Source organism: Portunus trituberculatus, chromosome 46 (assembly GCF_017591435.1).
Source record: "Portunus trituberculatus isolate SZX2019 chromosome 46, ASM1759143v1, whole genome shotgun sequence".
In the NCBI taxonomy this organism is placed as follows: domain Eukaryota; kingdom Metazoa; phylum Arthropoda; class Malacostraca; order Decapoda; family Portunidae; genus Portunus; species Portunus trituberculatus.
This window is the reverse complement of record NC_059300.1, coordinates 24398320-24419478: the sequence shown is the minus strand read 5'-3', so window position 1 is coordinate 24419478 and position 21159 is coordinate 24398320. Positions and strand designations below refer to the sequence as shown.

Genomic DNA, 21159 nt, shown 5'->3' with positions numbered 1-21159 from the left:
GACATTGCAGGGTGTTTTGGTGGTAAGTTGAGTGAGGGAAGACAAGCTGCTGCTGATGCTGTTATTGTTTTGAACAGGGGGAGTGAGTGGTGTGCATGTTGTCCACGAGAGGCGCTGGTATATTCAAAAGTCTGTCGGCTTGCATGATACGTTGGTGTTTTCAAACTTAGAAAAAATTACCTGGATAAAACTTCGTCAAAGCGAGTTTGGTGTTCGTTAAACGAGCAGATGGTAGTAATATGAAACATTCATTGTAGCGAAATTTCATTGTGTGAACCTTGTGTTAAGTGTGGGTTGCCTGTATATATATATATATATATATATATATATATATATATATATATATATATATATATATATATATATATATATATATAGTGTGTGTGTGTGTGTGTCCCCTTTTACACTTTTTTGACAGCGCCAAAGCTTCTGGTTGAAGTCTAGCACTGTCACCTTGCCTCATTTTCCACACTATCTCTCTCCTAATACAAGCTTGTGACAGACACACAAGTCCAACAAATATCTTGCTTTGCTACAATAAGTGATGTAAGCAAAAGCGAATTGATCCAACATTGAAATTTGCACATCTGCCTGAGGCCACAACATCAAGTAATCTGATGTTGTGCAAGGGATGGAAGTCAGGTGGTTTGATGCAACATCACTCCTCCAGTGTGTGAGGGAATCGCCAACCATCTAAGCACCCTTTTATTTACTGGGCTAAAAGGAACAAATGATCGTTCTTCCTTCACGTTGAAGGTGGAGTGTCTTGCCCAAGGTTTCTCTTCCTCCTCTTGAATCCTCAAGCTGAAGGGGCTCTGACTGCTGACTTTTTATGATACAACGTCACCGCTTTGGAGCAATGCCTCGAGTGCTCTTGTTACTATCCCCTTCTCTCCTTGGTAGGGGAAGTCTGCAGAAGCTGACAACATGAGGCCAATAGACACCAGGAGGCAGACAGCTCTCATCACCTGCCATGACTACACCTCCATTCAACTGTTCTCCTCTGCCAATCCGGAAGGCTTCGGTGAAGACTGTGGGCTGATTTCACCTGCTCTCAGTACCTGGCACTCATCTGTCGTCGGGCCCAACTCGTTCCTGGTTTAACCCCTGCTGGCCGAAGTGAGATTCCTACAGCTGCTGCCAAGATTCTTGCACTCCCATCACCTGCCAGCCAAGGAGTGACTCCTACTACTGTGGCTTCCAGCCATCCTAACATCTGCCTGTCATTGTGTGACTGCCAGGACACCTGCCTCCAAGGACTCCCCCAGGACTCTCGCTGATATTGCCGAATATCTCTGTTATTGTTGGGTTGTATTTACCTAGTTGTTGTTTTACAGGGCCTGGGCTTTATGTGGCCCTGTCTCCATATCTACACTTATCCAATCTTACTTTAAAAGTATGCACACTTGTTGCAGACTTCATTTAAACTGTTCCACGTCTCAATACATCTTTGCGGGAAACTATATTTTTTAATATCTCTCAGACATCTTCCTTTTCTCAGCTTTTTACTATGCGATCTTGTGCTTCGAATGTCATATCCTTCTCTCAGGATCAGTTTCTCATTATCCACTTGGTCCATTCCATTGATCAATTTATAAACTTGTATCAGATCTCCTCTCTCCCTTCTTTGTTCCAGGGTTGGTAGATCCATAGCCTTTAGTCTCTCCTCATATGTCATCCCTTCAAATTCTGGAACCATTCTTGTAGCCATTTTTTGTAGTCTCTCCAACTTCCTTATGTGTTTCTTTTTATGAGGGGTCCACACTACTCCTGTATATTCCAATCTGGGTCTTATTATAGTACAGTAAAACCTCGCTTGACGAACGTCTCTAAGGATGAACAATTCGGGAGACTACCAAAAAATTTGTCAATATATCGACCCAGGGGATAAAATGATATTTCGGGGGACGAACGCGGTTAAATGGCTCGCCGGCAGGCGAGCCGTTTGTGTGATAGCCAACCCGGCTATCACACAACAACAATGCAAAACATAAGCACAAAAGAAAATAGAAACAGGAACATACGAAAAGTATTACATAACATAATCTTCATGCCACCACGATTTTCTCCTATTTTCCCTGTGCATGGTGATGTTACCGCACGCTCTACTTTAGCTTCCTCAGCGTTATCCTCGTTGGTCTGGTGGCTCTCAGCGTTGCTGTCATCATCATCCTGGCCATGTCCAGGTACTGCAAATTGTGGCACATCTATCGCAGCTGTTTCATTGCTCGCCTGGCAAGGAACACCGCCCTACTGCCTGCTCCTCTCACACTGAGCATCATCTCCAAGGATCAAAGGAACTTCCTGGCCACGTACCTTTAACTTCCCTTCTTGGAAGTCCAAACTTGCTCCCACACGCATGAGGAAGTCAATCCCCAGCAGGCAAGGGTGTTCCAAGGCAGAGACGAAGACTGGCAATCTTTCCATGTTTCCCACACCGATGTTCACTATAATGGGGCCCCACATAGCGGCACTGACTTGTGACGCTACACAGCTGTTGTGTATCTCTGGCACGCTGCACACATCCAAAGTCTTCTCTCTTGACTGTCTTCTCAGATCGTGTCTGTCTTCCTCCCCATCCTCCTCCTCTCCTCCATTCCATCATGCCATCAATGTCCAGTCTCTCAAGTAAATAACCTTTTCTCTTTTGTTCATTTTATTATAATTTTGATAGCATTTAGGTAAGTAAAACAATTTAGGCTTTCTATAATTATTTTGTTCATGTCATGCATACATTAAAGGTCTATTTTGAATGGGTTTTACGGACAAAAGTGTTTTTTTTTTTTTTTTTTTTTTTTTTTTTTTTTTTTTTTTTTCTGGAACGGATTAATGATATTGCAATACTTTCTTATGGGAAAAATTGATTCAGGGGACGAACAAATCAGGATTTAGGAATGAATTATGGTCGTGAGCTGAGGTTTTACTGTACTTATCAATTTCTTCCTCATTTCTTTGTCCATGTAGTGAAATGCTACTCCAATATTCCTTAGCAAATTATATGTTTCTCTAAAAATTCTATCAATATTGCTTACTGGTTGATTATTTTCTTCCATCGTCACTCCTAAGTCCTTTTCCTTTTTTACTTTCTCCAGTTCTACTCCATCTCCCATCTTGTAGATTCCCAAGGTTTGTCTTTCACTCTTTCCCATTTCCATGACATGGCTTTTGTTCACATTGAACTCCATTTCCCACTTTTTGCTCCATTCCCAGATCTTATTTAGGTCTTCTTGCAGTATTTCACAATCCTCTTTTTGCTTTATAACTCTGCACAGTTTTGTATCATCTGCAAACATATTTATGTAGCTGTTCACATCTTCTGGCATGTCGTTAATATAAATGAGGAAAAGTATTGGTGCCAATACTGACCCCTGTGGCACTCCGCTTTCTACTGGTCTCCACTTGGACTTCATATCTTTAACTACCGTCCTTATTTCTCTCCCCCTCAAATAATTTTCTATCCATCTCAATGTGCTTCCTTTTAAGCCACCCTTCTCCTCTAACTTCCATAGTAATCTTGCATGTGGCACTTTGTCAAACGCCTTTTTTAAATCCAAATAAATACAGTCAACCCATCCCTCTCTCTCTTGTACTCTATTAACTATTCTAGAATAGAAACTCAATAAATTAGTTACACACGACCGTCTTTTCTAAAACCAAATTGGCTATTTGATATTAATTTGTTGTCTTCAAGGAACTCGATCCATTGTTTCTTTATTATTCTTTCACACATCTTGCATATTACACTAGTTAGTGATACCGGTTTGTAATTTAAAGGTTCTTCCTTCCTTCCGCTCTTATATATGGGAACCACTTCAGCTCTTTTCCATTCTTTTGGTACTGTTCCATTTTCTATTGAGCATTTTATGATATTGTATATAGGACTTGCTAGTTCTTCCTTACATTCTTTCAGTATTCTGCCTGAGACTTCATCTGGTCCCATTGCCCTGCAATTGGCCTAGTGTTCGTAAGAAGACCAGGAAGTCTCTTACTCTCCAAATGAAGCTAGATATTATTCACAGACACGAGAGAGGCCAGAAAACTATAGCAGTGCTGGCCACCATCTTGACTCCATATTATATTGTCTCTATTTTCAAGTCAGCAGACTCTATTAAGAAGGCTGGTGAGATCGTATCTTCCTTGCAAGCTAAAAGAACCACCTGAACTCGTGACTCTACAATGGATAAAATGGAAAGCCTTGTGGAAATGTGGTACATAAGTTTTGTATGCAGTACAATGATGCGTACTTTGTTTACATTCCACAGGTTGCCGGTTAGTGTCTTTCCCGTTTCACTCTTCCTCCCTTCATAAAGTTAAGATCATCAACATTATAAAGTTACATACATACATACATTAGTGTACATTATAATGACTTAAATTAAACTACCTAAATGTTTAACCCCTTCCATACCGCAAGACTGTTTTGTGGTACGTGCGTACCACGCGCAAAAGCGACCTCGTGGTACCGCAAGATGCCGCTGTGTGCGTCGTACACACCAATACATTTCCGTGTATAACCGTGGCCTGAGTGCAGATTTTGCCTTTTTCATGCTCCACGTGGTTCACTATAAACAAACAAACACTGGAGGCGTTATTTTTAGCCACCCCAGCGTAACAAAACCATCCCCCCCACTAGCCAATCAATATCGGAGTTAATTTTTCATGCATAAACTATAAAGCCAATCACTATTCTTTGACATATATTATTCCCACAGTCCCCCCAAGAACATCAGGTCTCTAGTATCGGCCGTGGTGAAACTGTTCTATTGCCTCTAGTTAGAGATAATGGTGTCTGCTTCGTGTATCAGCGATGAGGATTATCATAATTATGAGACAGATAGTGAGGATATACTGGAAGACTCTCCAGATGAATATGATTCAGACTATGATCCTGAAAAAGATATAGGAGAGAGTGATAGTGACAGCAGTGTTGAAACCCTCTCGGCAAGTGAGGGGGAGCAGCCTAGTTATGACTGCCTCAGGGCCACCCTCACCTGGTGCAGAGTGTGTGGTGCTGAATTTATGATTAGTGCACAATTTATGATTATGTTTACATTTTCTTTTATTAATAAAATGACAAAAATATGTTTAGAAAAATGTACATAATACTGAGTTAGAAAAAAATATAATGTGTAGATCTGGCCGTGAGGCACGTGCGCACACGGGCAAGGGGCTGCGGTATAGGAGGGGAATGCTTTGTTTATATCGGGAGGTGGCTGCGGTAAGGAAAGGGTTAACTTCATAATTTTTTCTTTCATTAAACCTTTTACTGTACTATGATGCACTCTCGCTTTGCTTACTCTCAGTGGAAGTTCAAATCAGGGGTTAAACTTGTTATAATCGGTTAAACGAAGTTTTGCTTAACGAAGTGGTTTTAGGAACGTAACCCTTCCTTAAACGGGGTTGCCTGTATATATATATATATATATATATATATATATATATATATATATATATATATATATATATATATATATATATATATATATATATATATATATATATATATATATATATATATATATATATATATGTGTGTGTGTGTGTATGGAGATGATATGTGGGCACCACTAATAAATTGGTATTAGTGACTTCCTACAACTGCATGCCAGGGGATGGAAGACTGGTGGGAATATAGGAGAGAATGCAAGAAAATGTGCCTTGTTTGTGACTTCATCCGAAGAGCTAAATATTTACAGTGCAGCAAGGCTACCCTGCTATAGATGTCAGTAACAATTGGCATGATTATTTTGCTTGTTGCTCTGCCATGATCTAATCCAGCTCAGAACTTTATGATCATCTCCATGTGCTTTGTCTTTTTATAATCAATTTATAAAATATTAACAATCTTTGCTTTTTATTACTTCATAGAGTTTCGTATTAAAATTCAAAGTCCATAAGTTAGCATGACTTCCTCTTTATGAAGCCATGCTGCCAATGTTTTATTGCTATGTTTCCTCATGTTCTTTACAGTTATAGTAGTCAGTGCAATTACTGATGTTTTTTTATTCATTGTGAATCATGACCCATGAAATTGCTTAACACACTGATTTAGGTTTTACTTATTTTGGATCTTTGTATTATCTTTTTTTTTTTTTTTTTTTTTTTTTTTAATGCTGAAGAGAAACCAACCAAGGGCAACAGAATATTAAGAGAAAGGCCCACTTGAAGTGTTGGTTCCCTTAAAGAGTTGTAAAGATTTAGCCAAAATTAAGGAACAAATGTCTTGAAACTTCCCTCTTAAAAGAAGTCAAGTCATAGGAAGGCGGAAATACAGAAGCAGGTAGGGAGTTCCAGAGTTTATCAGAGAAAGGTATGAATGATTGAGAATACTGGTTAACTCTTACGTTAGAGAGTTGGACAGAATAAGGGTGAGAGGAAGAAGAAAGCCTTGTGCAGTGAGGTGGCAGGAGGAGAGGAGGCATGCAATTAGCAAGATCAGTAGAACAGTTAGCATGAAAATAGCAATAAAATATAGAAAGAGATGCAACATCTTGGCAGTAAGAAAGAGGCTAAAGACAGTCAGTCAGAGGAGGGGAATTAATAAGATGAAAAGCTTTTGATTCCATCCTATTTAATAAAGCCGTTTGAGTGGAACCTCCCCCAAAATGCAAAAAATACCTACTCCATACAGGGGCGGATAAGGCCCTTGTACAGAGTTAGCAGTTGGAGGGGCGAGAAAAACTAGTGGAGATGCCTCAGAATGCCTAACTTCATAATAGAAGCTGTTTTAGCAAGAGATGAGATGTGAAGTTTCCAGTTAAGATTATGAGTAAAGGACAGACCAAGGATGTTCAATGTAGAAGAGGGAGATAACTAGTTGAGTGTCATTGAAGAGGGGATAATTGTCTGGAAGGTAAGGCAGGTAGTACTGTACAGTACAATTGATTTATCATAATTTGTACCAAAGAAAAATACAGTACCATAATTTAGTACCATGCCAGTAAATCATTCTCATACCGTACTAGTACTACACTAAAATATCGTACCGTAATTTCGTACCTTATTTTGTACCATGCATACAGGCTGCCATTCCACCCTTAATCCCCTGGGAAGGCTGAGACCTCACTGACCTGACATAATGACCTTGTCACTCCACTCCAGGTCTTGTGGGAGTGCTGACATATGACCTCACTCACTTCATTAGTCACCTGAATGACCTGATCACAAGCAACATCCAGGTGTTTGTCTATATATTGGTACGAAAAGGGTAGGAAAAAGTACAAAAAAAATATCGTACTTCTGTACTGTACTGTACTATTAGAAAAATATTGTACTGTAATATCATACCTTACTTTTGTGATCCTCAGATTCGTATCGTACTGTAATTTTGTACCATACCGTACTGTACTACATGCCTTGCTGGAAGGTTGTGTGGAGTTGATAGATGGAGGAATTGAGTTTTTGAGGTATTGAATCCTACTAAGTTCCTAAAGGGTTGGTTGTCTCTGAAAGGACGTGGAAAGATGTACGGTGGTATCATCAGCGTAGGAGTAGATAGGGCAAAAAGTTTGGTTAAGATCATTAATGAATAATAGAAAGAGAGTGGGTGACAGGAAAAAAACCCCTGAGGAACACCACTATTAATAGATTTAGGAGAACAGTGGCTGTTTACCACAGCAGCAATAGAATGGTAGGAAAGGAAACTTGAGATAAAGTTGCAGAGAGAAGGATAGAAATTGTAGGAGGGCAGTTTTTAAATCAAAACTTTATGCCAGACTCTATGAAAAGCTTTTGATATGTCTGACATGACAGCAAAATTTTCACCGAAATGTCTGAAAGAGGATGACCAAGACTCACTAAGGAAAGCCAGAAGATCATCAGTAGAGTGACCTTGACAGAAGCCATACTGGCGATCAGATAGAAGATTGTTTAAGAATCTTCCTATTCAGGATAGATTCAAAAACTTTAGACAACCAAGAGATTAAAGCTATAGGATGGTAGTTTGAGGGATTAGAACGATCACCCTTTTTAGGAACAGGCTGAATGTAGGCAAACTTCCAGCAAGAAGGAAAGGTAGAAGTTGATAGACATAGTTGAAAGAGTTTGGCCAGGCAAGGTGCAAGCACAGAAGCACAGTTTTTGAGAACAATAGGAGGGACCCCATCAATTCCATAAGCCTTCCGAGGGTTTAGGCCAGTGAGGCCATGGAAAACGTCAGTATGATGAACTTTAATTGATGGCATGAAACAATCAGAGGGAGGAGAGGGAGGGACAAGCCCAGAATCATCCAAGGTGGAGTTGTTAGAAATTTGAGAGAAGAGTTCAGCTTTAGAGACATGAGATGGCAGTGGTGCCATCAGGATGAAATAAAGGAGGGAAAGAAGAAGTAAAGTTATTGGAGATGTTTTTGGCCAGATGCCAGAGGTCACAAGGGAATTTTGAATTTTAAAGATTTTGACATTTTCTATTTATGAAAGAGTGTTTGGCAAGTTGAAGAACAGACTTTGCATGATTCCGGGCAGAAATATATAGTGCATGAGATTCAGGAGATGGAAGGCTCAAGTACCTTTTGTGGGCAACCTCTCTTTTGTACAGGACGAGAACAGGCTGTGTTAAACCAAGGATTAGAAGGTTTAGGTTGAGAATAAGAATGAAGAATATACACCTCCATGCCAGACACTATTACCTCTGTTATACATTCAGCACACAGAGATGGGTCTCTGACATGGAAATAGTAATCATTCCAGGGAAAGTCAGCGTAATACCTCCTCAGGTACCTCCAACTGGCAGAGGCAAAACACCAAAGGCATTTCCACTTTGGGGGATCCTGAGAAGGGATTGGAGAAATAGGACAAGATACAGAAATGAGATTGTGATCAGAGGAGACCATGGAGAAGATAGGGTAACAGCATAAGCAGAAGGATTAGAGGTAAGGAAGAGATTAAAAATGTTGGGTGTGTCTCCAAGACAGTCAGGAATACAAGTAGGGTGTTGCACCAGTTGCTCTGGGTCATGGAGGATAGCAAAGTTGAAGGCTAGCTCACCTGGATGGTCAGTGAAGGGAGAGGAAAGCCAAAGCTGGTGGTGAACATTGAAATCTCCAAGAATGGAGATGTCTGCGAAAGGGTAGAGGGACAGAATGTGCTCCACTTTGGAGGTTAAATAGTCAAAGAATTTACTAATGTCAGAGGAATTATGGGAGAGATAGCACAGATAAATTTAGTTAGAGAGCGACTACTGAATCTAATCCAGATGGTGGAAAACTTGGGAGATTCAAAAGCGTGGGCATGAGAGCAAGTTATATCATTGCGCACATAAATGCAACATCCAGCTTTGGAATGAAAATATGGATAAGGAAAGTAGGAGTTAAAAGAGAAGGGGCTACTGTCAGTAGCATCAGATAGCTGGGTTCCAGTGAGGAAAAGGAGATGAGGTTTAGTAGAGTAGAGGTAGTGTTCTACAGATTGAAAATTAGATCTAAGGCTACAAATGTTGCAGAAGTTAATGAAGAAAAAGTTGAGGAAGGTGTCAAGACATTTTGGGTCATCACTGAGAGAAGAGTCTGACCTGGGGACATTTCTGGTACCCTCCCTAGAAGGGGACTCCGAGGCTGGATTTAGAGTCACCATTTTTTTTATTTTGAATTTCAAGTGAAGGGTATGTGTGTGGTAAGTGCATGTAGTTTTTTGTGAAGGAGAGTTGTTTTTAGATGGCAGGCTGTGACTGCTTCCTTGAGTTGAGACACAAAGGGAAACATTCAGCGATATCACAAGTAGCTTTAATGGAAACCTCACAGCACCTTCTGAACTAATGCTATTAGACCTCGGTGGGAGTAAATTATTGTTTCGGTAGGTGTCTATTACTTCCTCCTCCTAACATGCTAACCCTGTAAATAGTTAATGAATGAGATAGTGTGAATATAAAGGGTCAATAATTGTGCTCTTGAGTATGGAATAGGAATTTCTAGGATTATGATAAGCGTGTACACTTAGAAATTGCCAGTTAAACCAAAAATCATCTAATTAAATTAGTTTAAAGAGAAAGTACATAGGAAATTGCATAGATAATTTGTTGTCAGTATTTATGAAATTATCTTCCACAATAAGGATGATAATAACAATTTTGAGTATGTATTTTACATTGTAGGATCGCATGGAGGTGGTGACAGTGCTGGGGGCAGGACTGCTGGTGGGAACAGCCCTCACAGTCATCATTCCAGAGGGTGTCAATACACTCTTCAGTATACAGTTGCACCAAAAGAGTCATGCAAGTAAGTACAATTTGAATAAATTTATTATTTCCAAATATGATGCTAATGAATTTTTAAGTTGCAATATAATAGGAAGTACATCTAGGAAATTGTACAACTTGTAACAGGATGTGTGGTGAAAATTGAGTAGTTACATGAATGGTTGTGAGGTCAATATTGTGAGGCTGCTTTTCTTTTGATATAGAAAGTTCTTATTGTTAGATCCTTTACTCATATTAGCCTTGGGAAGTGATGTCAAGATGAATTTGACAGTGACATTATTGATCATGATGAAAGTTTGAAATTGCTGATGTGTAGTGCATAATTTTTTTCTTTTATTAATTCTGATGTTCTGAATGGAATGTGTTGATGTAAAACAAAGAATTGATAAGCAACACAATGAGACATTTTATATGCTTGATTAGTTTAACAATATGATTTTCAGTTACTTTTAATTATTGAGATCAATTTTGCCCACATAGCTTCTACAAGTGAAGGCCACAACCATGGTGAGGCAAAGGAAGATCATGTGGAGCCACACAACCTGGTAGGGCCTCCTCTTGTTCTGGGCTTCCTTCTCATGCTCATCATTGACCAGTTTGCTGGAGGACACAGGAAGCAAGGTACCACCAAAAGCTAGCTTAAGACTGAGACCATCCAACTGTCTACACAATCTGTTTCACCTTGGGACACAGTTATGTTGCCATGGGCTACCATTCACCAGTTTTTATGGGTATTGATGGAATAAGAATGAGGATAATGATAGGATAGTCATCTTGGTTTGTCAACAAACTCATGGATGAGACAGTGTTATTTTTGTTGATATCAGCAAAACCATTGTTAGTAACCTTTGTATGTGATATTTGTTATAAAATATTCCAGCTAGGTATTGATATGATGTTCTGAAAATTCTATTCTTGAACCTCATGTCAGTTTTAAAGGTGTTGAATTTATTGGTAAGGCACAGCACTTTGGTGGGAGATATAGGGTGAATATAGGAGATTTTTCTGTTCTAAAAGGATCAACTATGAAATGAAAGGATATATATATATATATATATATATATATATATATATATATATATATATATATATATATATATATATATATATATATACAGTAAGTCCTCGTTATACGGTACATGTGTTCCTGAAAACCTTACTGCAAATCAAAATTACCATATCGAAAGTCACCCCTACAGACATGAAAATACATGAAAATAGTCATATAAAAAAAATGTAAAGTACTGTGCAAAAGAAATAGACAAAATGTTTTTATTTACATTTCACTCGCCACGTATTCTATCAGATGATGTTCCTCCCAAGGCTAAAGGACAGTAGGGATTTCAGCTCTTACTCATAATATCCACAAAAAACATGCTGTAAGGATTTAACTTGTATTCAGTGGGAAAAGCGGGAAGAGACTGAGTGTTGTTGGTGCACCATGCACCGTGCTGCATGGTGGTGCTACAGTACGATATAAACAAAACACGAGTGCATACCATATCTGTGAGTTTTTCGTACCATAAATAGAATCAAGGGTAGTAATTACCAAACACCATAACTGTGCATTTACCAGATAATGAAGTACTGTATAAGGAGGACTTACTGTATATATATATATATATATATATATATATATATATATATATATATATATATATATATATATATATATATACATACACTTAACCCTCAGCTATCGCGCCCAATTGGGGCTGAAATAGCCGCGCCACAGCCAAAAACGTGATAGCCAAATTGATCTTGGCGGGAAGGCGGTTTTGTCTAATGAGCGCTCAGATATTCCATGACGTCATGGCTGGGCATGCGATAGCAGGCATCTGAGGTCGCGATAATGAAATTTTAGCAGCTTTTCATGGGTGCGTGATAGCAATAAAACACGATAGCTGAAGTCACCATAGCCGAGGGTTGACTGTATATATATGTATATATATATATATATATATATATATATATATATATATATATATATATATATATATATATATATGAGCAAACCCGCTTAACAAACGGGTTACGTTCCTAAAAGACGTTGGTTAAGCGAATTTTCGTTAAGCGAACCAATTATAACAAGTTTAACCCCTTACTTGAACTTCCATTGAGAGTAAACAAAGCAAGAGTGCATCATAGTACAGTGAAAGGTTTAATGAAAGTAAAAATTATGAAGTTAAACATTTAAGTAGTTTAATTTAAGTCATTATAATGTACACTAATGTATGTGTGTACATAACTTTATAATGTTGATGATCTTAAATTTATGATGGGAGGGAGAGTGGAGCGGGAAAGACACTAGCTGACAACCTGTGGAATGTAAACAAATGGCGCATCATTGTACGCATACAAAACATTTCCACAAGGCTTTCCATTTTATCCATTGCAGAGTCACCTAACTCGTCAGCTAGTGTCTTTCCCACTCCACTCTCCCTCCCTTCATAAATTTAAAATCATCAACATTATATATATATATATATATATATATATATATATATATATATATATATATATATATATATATATATTTTTTTTTTATTTATTATTATTTTCTTAATTTATTCACTTATTTATATATATATATATATATATATATATATATATATATATATATATATATATATATATATATATATATATATATATATATATATATATATATATATATATATATATATATATATATATATAAAATGGAAAGCCTTGTGGAAATGTTTTGTATGCGTACAATGATGCGCCATTTGTTTACATTCCACAGGTTGTCAGCTAGTGTCTTTCCCACTCCACTCTCCCTCCCTTCATAAATTTAAAATCATCAACATTATATATATATATATATATATATATATATATATATATATATATATATATATATATATATATATATATATATATATATTTTTTTTTTTTTATTTATTATTATTTTCTTAATTTATTCACTTATTTATATATATATATATATATATATATATATATATATATATATATATATATATATATATATATATATATATATATATATATATATATATATATATATATATATATATATATATATATATATATATATATATATATATACACACACACACACACACACACACACACACACACACACACACACACACACACACACACACACACACACACACACACACACACAAAAGAGAGAGGGATGGGTTGACTGTATTTATTTAGATTTAAAAAAGACATTTGACAAAGTGCCACATGCAAGATTACTATGGAAGTTAGAGGAGAAGGGTGGCTTAAAAGGAAGCACATTGAGATGGATAGAAAATTATTTGAGGGGGAGAGAAATAAGGACGGTACTCGTAGTTAAAGATATGAAGTCCAAGTGGAGAGCAGTAGAAAGCGGAGTGTCGCAGGGGTCAGTATTGGCACCAATACTTTTCCTCATATATATTAACGACATGCCAGAAGGAGTGAACAGCTACATAAATCTGGTTGCAGATGATACGAAACTGTGCAGAGTTATAAAGCAAAAGGAGGATTGTGAAATACTGCAAGAAGACTTAAATAAGATCTGGGAATGGAGCAAAAAGTGGGAAATGGAATTCAATGTGAACAAAAGCCATGTCATGGAAATTGGAAAGAGTGAAAGATGACGTGTGGAAATCTATAAAATGGGAGATGGAGTAGTACTGGAGAAAGTTAAAAAGGAAAAGGACTTAGGAGTGATGATGGAAGAAAACAATCAACCAGTAAGCAATATTGATAGAATTTTTTTAGAAACATATAATTTGCTAAGGAATATTGGAGTAGCATTTCACTACATGGACAAAGAAATGATGAAGAAATTGATAAGTACTATAATAAGACCCAGATTGGAATATGCAGGAGTATTGTGGACCCCTCATAAAAAGAAACACATAAGGAAGTTGGAGACTACAAAAAATGGCTACAAGAATGGTACCAGAATTTGAAGGGATGACATATAAGGAGAGACTAAAGGCTATGGATCTACCAACCCTGGAACAGAGAAGGGAGAGAGGGGATCTGACAAAGTTTATAAATTGATTAACAGAATGGATCAAGTGGATAATGAGAAACTGATCCTGAGAGAAGAATATGATATTCGAAGCAAAAGATTGCATAGTAAAAAACTGAGGAAGGGAAGATGTCTGAGAGATGTTAAAAAATATAGTTTCCCGCAAAGATGTGTTCAGACTTGGAACAGTTTGAGTGAGGAAGTGGTGTCACCAACAAGTGAGCATAGTTTTAAAGAAAAATTGGATAAGTGTAGATATGGCATAAAGCCCAGGCCCTGTAAATCTACAACTAGGTAAACACACACACACACACACACACACACACACACACACACACACACACACACACACACACACACCTGGTAGCTCAGTGGTTAGAGCGCTGGCTTCACAAGCCAGAGGACCTGGGTTCGATTCCCCAGCCGGGTGGAGATATTTGGGTGTGTCTCCTTTCATGTGTAGCCCCTGTTCACCTAGCAGTGAGTAGGTACGGGATGTAGATCGAGGAGTTGTGACGTTGTTGTCCCGGTGTGTGGTGTGTGCCTGGTCTCAGGCCTATCCGAAGATCGGAAATAATGAGCTCTGAGCTCGTTCCATTGGGTAACGTCTGGCTGTCTCGTCAGAGATTGCAGCAGATCAAACAGTGAAACACACACAGAGGATCTTATACAAGTTTATAAATTGATAAATGGAATGGACCAAGTGAATAATGAGTATCTGATCCTGAGAGAAGAATATGCCAGTCGAAGCACAAGATCGCATAGTAAGAAGCTGAGGAAGGGAAGATGCGTAAGAGATATTAAAAAGTATAGTTTCCCGCAAAGATATATTGAGACATGGAATAGTTTGAATGAAGAAGTGGTGTCTGCAATGAGTGTGCATACTTTTACAGTAAGATTGGATAAGTGTAGATATGGAGACGGGGCCACACAAGCATAAAGCCCAGGCCCTGTAAAACTACAACTAGGTAAATGCACACACACACACACTCAACCCATGTTTTCTGGACTAAATGGAGCAGGTATCAGTCTGGATAATGTAAAAGTCCTGATAATGGAAATGGTTCCTTTGTTTTACCAAATGTGCTTTTTGTCTCACTTTTTTTTATTTATTTATTTATTTATTTTTTTTTATTTATTTATTTATTTTTTTTTTTTCAGAAAATGCAACATATGGTTACTTTGGTTTCCCTAACCAACCAAACCAAAACAAACGTAATCTAAGTTAACATAACACCAAAACTAACCTAACAGTACCGTATATTGTGGCTTATAAGTCAATCTGGAATACAAGTCGACCTCTATAATTTGACCCCAAAATGTTGTACTATAGGTTTATTTCGAAGATAAGTTGACCTCCCCCTAAACTATTACTTAGCCTGGTCCAATGTAACCCTGAGTCACTAAGTACTGAATTGTAAATTAAGTTTCATCTACAGTAAAATAAATAAAAACAATTCAAACATTGAAAACACCACAAAGTTCAAGTATTTCAACATAAACAAGCTGCCAGTTTTTACTTTTTTCTCTACTCACCTGTTTCACCACTATATCAGACAAATATTTTATTTTAAAACTCTAATGCTAAGTGTCCAACCACCTACAGTCCTGCTTCAAACAGAAAAAAAGAAACAAAAGTAACTGCTACTTATGGGGCCTCAGAGAGGCCAGATAGGACTCTTGGCTCAGAGAGATGCCTCCTTCTCCATCATGTTGCACAGGGGACTGACACTGTAGTAAGTAGGAACAAAAATTTACCTACAGAAATATTGTAGTTTATTACTATAGAATATTTTATTGATAGAAAAGCTAAAAACATAATACCAAAAATAATCTAAAATATTTAAAAACATAAAATGATATTAAAAATTTTGCACCTAAACAGCTGTTCAAATGGAATGCTCGTCAGTAGGTGGCATAACTAAGCAGTCAACCATGATCATTTCATTACGAAACAATTATGTTTTTAGCCTTAGTATCAATTAAATATTCTATAGTAATAAACTACAGTATTGTGTAGGTACATTATTGTTCCTACTTACTACAGAGTGTCAGTATGTGCAGTCCTCATGAGTAGCAGTTTCCAGTTTTTACCATGTCTTATGAGAATAACATATGTAAACACAGCCCTTAGGCCATGTTCAGTAGCAGTTTTCCAGTATGCTGATGTTACTGGTGAAAATATATTTAAAGGTTGCTTTTTTATATCTACCCCATAAGTTGACCATCAGTTTTGACCATGAAAAAGACCTTAAAAATTCAACTTATGGGCCACAGTATATGGTAATACCCAAGCACACACAAAGAAAAACTTCATAGGCATGAAATACAATGAATATAGTACCACAACATGCAGCCGTGCCGGGTAATGCTGGGTGTGTCCACATTGCCAGCTTCATCCTGCACAGTAGTATTAAAAGTCTTTTTCAATTGTGGAATCGCCACAGCCACCCATCGTTCTCCCTGAAATTCTCTATATCAGTTTCTATGCCAGCTTTGTAGCTGTTGCACATAACGCTTCATAACACCAGTATCTAATGCAGCATCTTTTCTACTCCTTACATATTTTCATAGTGCACCTTTACCACTTTTACTTGATGCATCTTCACAGAATTTCGCAGAATATTCTACCAATTTGTCTTTTGATTTACTAATATCCGACACAGTTTGCTTGGCCATACCTTACTCCTTACAAAAACTCATACACTAGCTTCTTTCTCTAATTTTTTAAAATTATTTAATCTTTTAAGTCACAACTAAGGCCACTCACTTATGCCTAACACCCTTGAGAGACATAATTTAAGAATTCTGAGGTACTGAAAAAATGCACAAACTTGCTCACTGATACCGGACAATACACAGTGTTCACTTGTGTCAGCCAGACTTGTTTACAACTGCCTGCCATAGGTAGCACTGCAATCTGTTGGCCATTTCTGGAAGTGTGCGAGGTACACATTGTTTGAATTCATTTGTTGGCTGTCTGCACTCAAATTATTAAATTATTAACTGTACACTGTCTGGATTAACCAAAATTCGGATAAATGAGGGTCAAGTGTGTACAGGCAAGCCCCGCTTAACAAACATTCACACAACGAAATTTTGCTACAACAAAAGTTTCCTTTTACTACCATCTGCTTGTATAACGAACAGCAAACTCACTTTAACAAAATTTTATCAAGGTAATTTTTTTCCAAGTTTGAAAGCCCCGTCGTATCACGCAAGCCAACAGGTTTTTTAATACACCAGCGCCTCTCGTGGACAAAACGTGCACCACTCACTCCCCTACACTTCCCCACTCTTAGTTCAAAACAAAAACAGTGTCCAGCACCAGCTTGTCATCTCACGCTCAACATGCCACCAAAACGCCCTGCAACCAGCCCTGCAATGTCGCCTAGCATTGCTAAGAAGACCAGGAAGTCCTTTACTCTCGAAGTGAAGCTGGATATTATTCACAGACATGAGAGAGGCGAGAAAACTAATGGCATTGCTCACAACCATGGCTTGACTACATCTAGTGTCTCTACTATATTCAAGTCAGCAGACCCTATTAAGAAGGCTGGTGAGATCGTATCTTCCTTGCAAGCTAATAGAACCACCTGAACTCGTGACTCTGCAATGGATAAAATGGAAAGCCTTGTGGAAATGTGGTACATAAGTTTTGTATGTGGTACAATGATGCACCCTTTGTTTACATTCCACAGGTTGCCAGCTAGCATTTTTCCCGCTCCACTCTCCCTCCCTTCATAAATTTAAGATCATCAACATTATAAAGTTACTTACATATATTTATTAGTGTACATTATAATGACTTAGTCTTAAATTAAACTGCTTAAATGTTTAACTTCATAATTTTTTACTTTCATTAAACCTTTTACTGTACTATGTATGATGCACTCACGCTTTGTTTACTCTCAATGGAAGTCTAAGTCAGGGGTTAAACTTGTTATAATTGGTTCGCTTAATGAAAATTCGTACAACGAATGTTTTTCTAGGAATGTAACCCCTTCGTTAAGTGGGGGTTGCCTGTATATATATATATATATATATATATATATATATATATATATATATATATATATATATATATATATATATATATACACGAGGGGTGTTCAAAAAGTACGTGGATTACTCCCATGTCTCGAGTGCCAACAGGATAAAACATGTTGGAACATCTCTGCCAGAAAGGGCATGCTCTTGGCTATCTTCTGGTTGTTACCAGTCATTATTCGCTTGGAAACGAAGCAGTCAGGAGCTAGTTGAAAAAGGTTGGTTTTTGACCCATGGAACGTAAGGATTTTGAGATAAGAACCAACATAAAATTTTTGGTAAAGCTTTGTTGGAAAGGAATGGAGATCATTCAAGCTTTGCAGAACATTTATGGGGATGATGCTCCAAAGAAAACTTGCGTTTACAAATGGATTGAAAGATTTTGAGATGGTAGAGAAGCTATTGAAGATGATGAGGGTCGTGGCAGACCAACAACCTCGAAAAGTAGTGAAAACATTGATGCTGTTAGGAGCCTAGTCGAAGAAGATGGAAGACTAACAGTTCATCAGATAGCTGAGACTGAGCATATCAGTTGGTTCAGCTCATTCGATTCTGCATGAAGATTTAGGCCTCGGTAAGCTTTTGGCTCGATGGGTCCCAAAAGCGTTGCGCCCAGATCAGCTAAATTTCAGAAGTGAATTGTCAACAGCGATTTTGACCAAAATTGAAGCCAATGAAGACAACTTTTTCAGTTGAATCATCACAGGTGATGAAACATGGGTATACCAGTATGATCCTGAAACAAAACAACAGTCCAAACTATGGCTTCCAAGTGGATCATCTGGCCCAATTGAATTAAAATCTGAGAGGTCTGTCAACAAGGTAATGCCAACCATTTTTTGAGATTCTAAAGGAGTTGTGCTTGTAGACTTTTTAGAAGGTCGAAAAACTATCACCGGAGCCTATTATGTAGAAGTTTTAATGAAACAGAGCAGAATCGGCTAAAAAGCGTCCAGGAAAACTCCATCGCGGAATCCTCTTCCATCATGACAATGCACCAGCACATTCTTCACGCGTTGTAAAGGATGTTTTGAAAGAATTTCAATGGGAATTACTGCCACATCCACCTTATAGCCCAGACCTACATCTGTCTGACTTTTTTTTATTCACAAAACTCAAAGAACAGTTGAAAGGCGTCCATTTTAATAGCACTGTTGAGGCTAAAACTGCAGCAAAAGCATGGGTTACTAAGAGGTCTGCAGATTTCTTCAAAAATGGTCTAAAAGGATGGAAACACTGCCTGGAGAAGTGTATCGACCTTGACAGAGGCTATGTTGAAAAATAGATTAGTTGTATTGTAAAATCAATAAAGAATGATAAAATTCCGTGTATTTTTTTAATTCCCCTCGTATATATACAGGCAACCCCCACTTAACGAAGCTTCACACCACGAAATTTCGCTACAACGAAGGTTTCATTTTACTACAATCTGCTCGTTTAACGAACACCAAACTCGCTTTAACGAAGTTTTATCCAGGTAATTTTTTCCAAGTTTGGAAGGCCCGCCGTATCACGCAAGCCGACAGGCTTTTGAATACACCAGCGCCTCTCGTGGACAACATGCGCACCACTCATTGCTCCTGTTCAAAACAACAACAGCGTCAGCAGCAGCTCGTCTTCCTTGCTCAATTTACCACCAAAACGCCCTGCAATGTCGCCTAGCATTGCTAAAAAGACCAGGAAGTCTCTTACTCTCGAAGTGAAGCTGGATATTATTCACAGGCACGAGAGAGGCGAGAAAACTAATAGCATTGCTCGCCACCATCTTGACTCCATCTACTGTCTCTACTATTTTCAAGTCAGCAGACTCTATTAAGAAGGCTGGTGAGACCATATCTTCCTTGCAAGCTAAAAGAACCACCTGAACTCGTGACTACAATGGATAAAATGGAAAGCCTTGTGGAAATGTGGTACATAAGTTTTGCATGTGATATAATGATGCGCCCTTTGTTTACATTCCACAGGTTGCCGGTTGGTGTCTTTCCCGTTTCACTCTCCCTCCCTTCATAAATTTAAGATCATCAAGATTATAAAGTTATGTACACACATACATTAGTGTACATTATAATGACTTAAATTAAACTGCCTAAATGTTTAACTTCATAATTCTTACTTTCATTAAACCTTTCACTGTACTATGATGCACTCTCACTTTGTTTACTTTAAATGGAAGTTCAAGTCAGGGCTTAAACTTGTTATAAGCGGTTCACTTAACGAAGTTTCGCTTAACGAAGGGTTTTTTAGGAACATAACCCCTTCGTTAAGCGGGGGTTGCCTGTTTATATATATATATATATATATATATATATATATATATATATATATATATATATATATATATATATAGAGAGAGAGAGAGAGAGAGAGAGAGATGCATGGCATATAAATAAGCATAAAGAAAATGTGACTTTTATTCTCTATTTCCACAGTAGACCCTGAGAATGGAAGCAATCGTGGCCCACGGTCTTTTACAGCCACGTTGGGATTAGTGGTTCATGCTGCAGGTTTGTGTATTTGCCTAGTTGTATTGTACAGGGATTGAGCAGGACTCATAGGGTCCTGTCTCCATGTCTCCATTTATCTAACATTTCTTTATAGTTATGCACATTATGTGCTGTAATTAGTATATCACTCAATGCATTCCACTTTTCCACCGTTTTGTGTGGAAAACTGTATTTTCCAATATCCTTCACACACTACCTCATCCTAATCTTCTTTACATGTCTTCTTGTCCTTTCAGCCTTTGATACCAGTACCAGGTCTTCCTTGTCTATCTTTTCAATGCCATTTACTATTTTATACATTGTTATCAGGTTTCCTCGTTCTCTTCTATCTTGTAAGGTTGGCAGTCCCATTTCCTTCAGCATTTCCTCATATTTTAGGTTTTTTAGTTCTGGCAC

The 21159-nt window shown here is 37.7% G+C and overlaps 1 protein-coding gene across 2 annotated transcripts in view; it reads left to right on the top strand.

Annotated features, from left to right (window-relative positions):
* The window catches only part of LOC123520009 (zinc transporter ZIP9-like), a 55439-nt gene that overhangs the window by 17092 nt on the left and 17188 nt on the right, over window positions 1–21159 (top strand). The window contains exons 2-4 of one of the 2 annotated variants that reach the window (XM_045281797.1): window positions 10087–10210; window positions 10672–10812; window positions 20692–20763. In XM_045281797.1, coding sequence (XP_045137732.1) covers window positions 10087–10210; window positions 10672–10812; window positions 20692–20763 — 337 coding nt within the window. Of the gene's footprint in view, window positions 1–10086; window positions 10211–10671; window positions 10813–20688; window positions 20764–21159 lie in introns of both variants that reach the window. The other variant, XM_045281796.1, reaches the window with a different exon arrangement.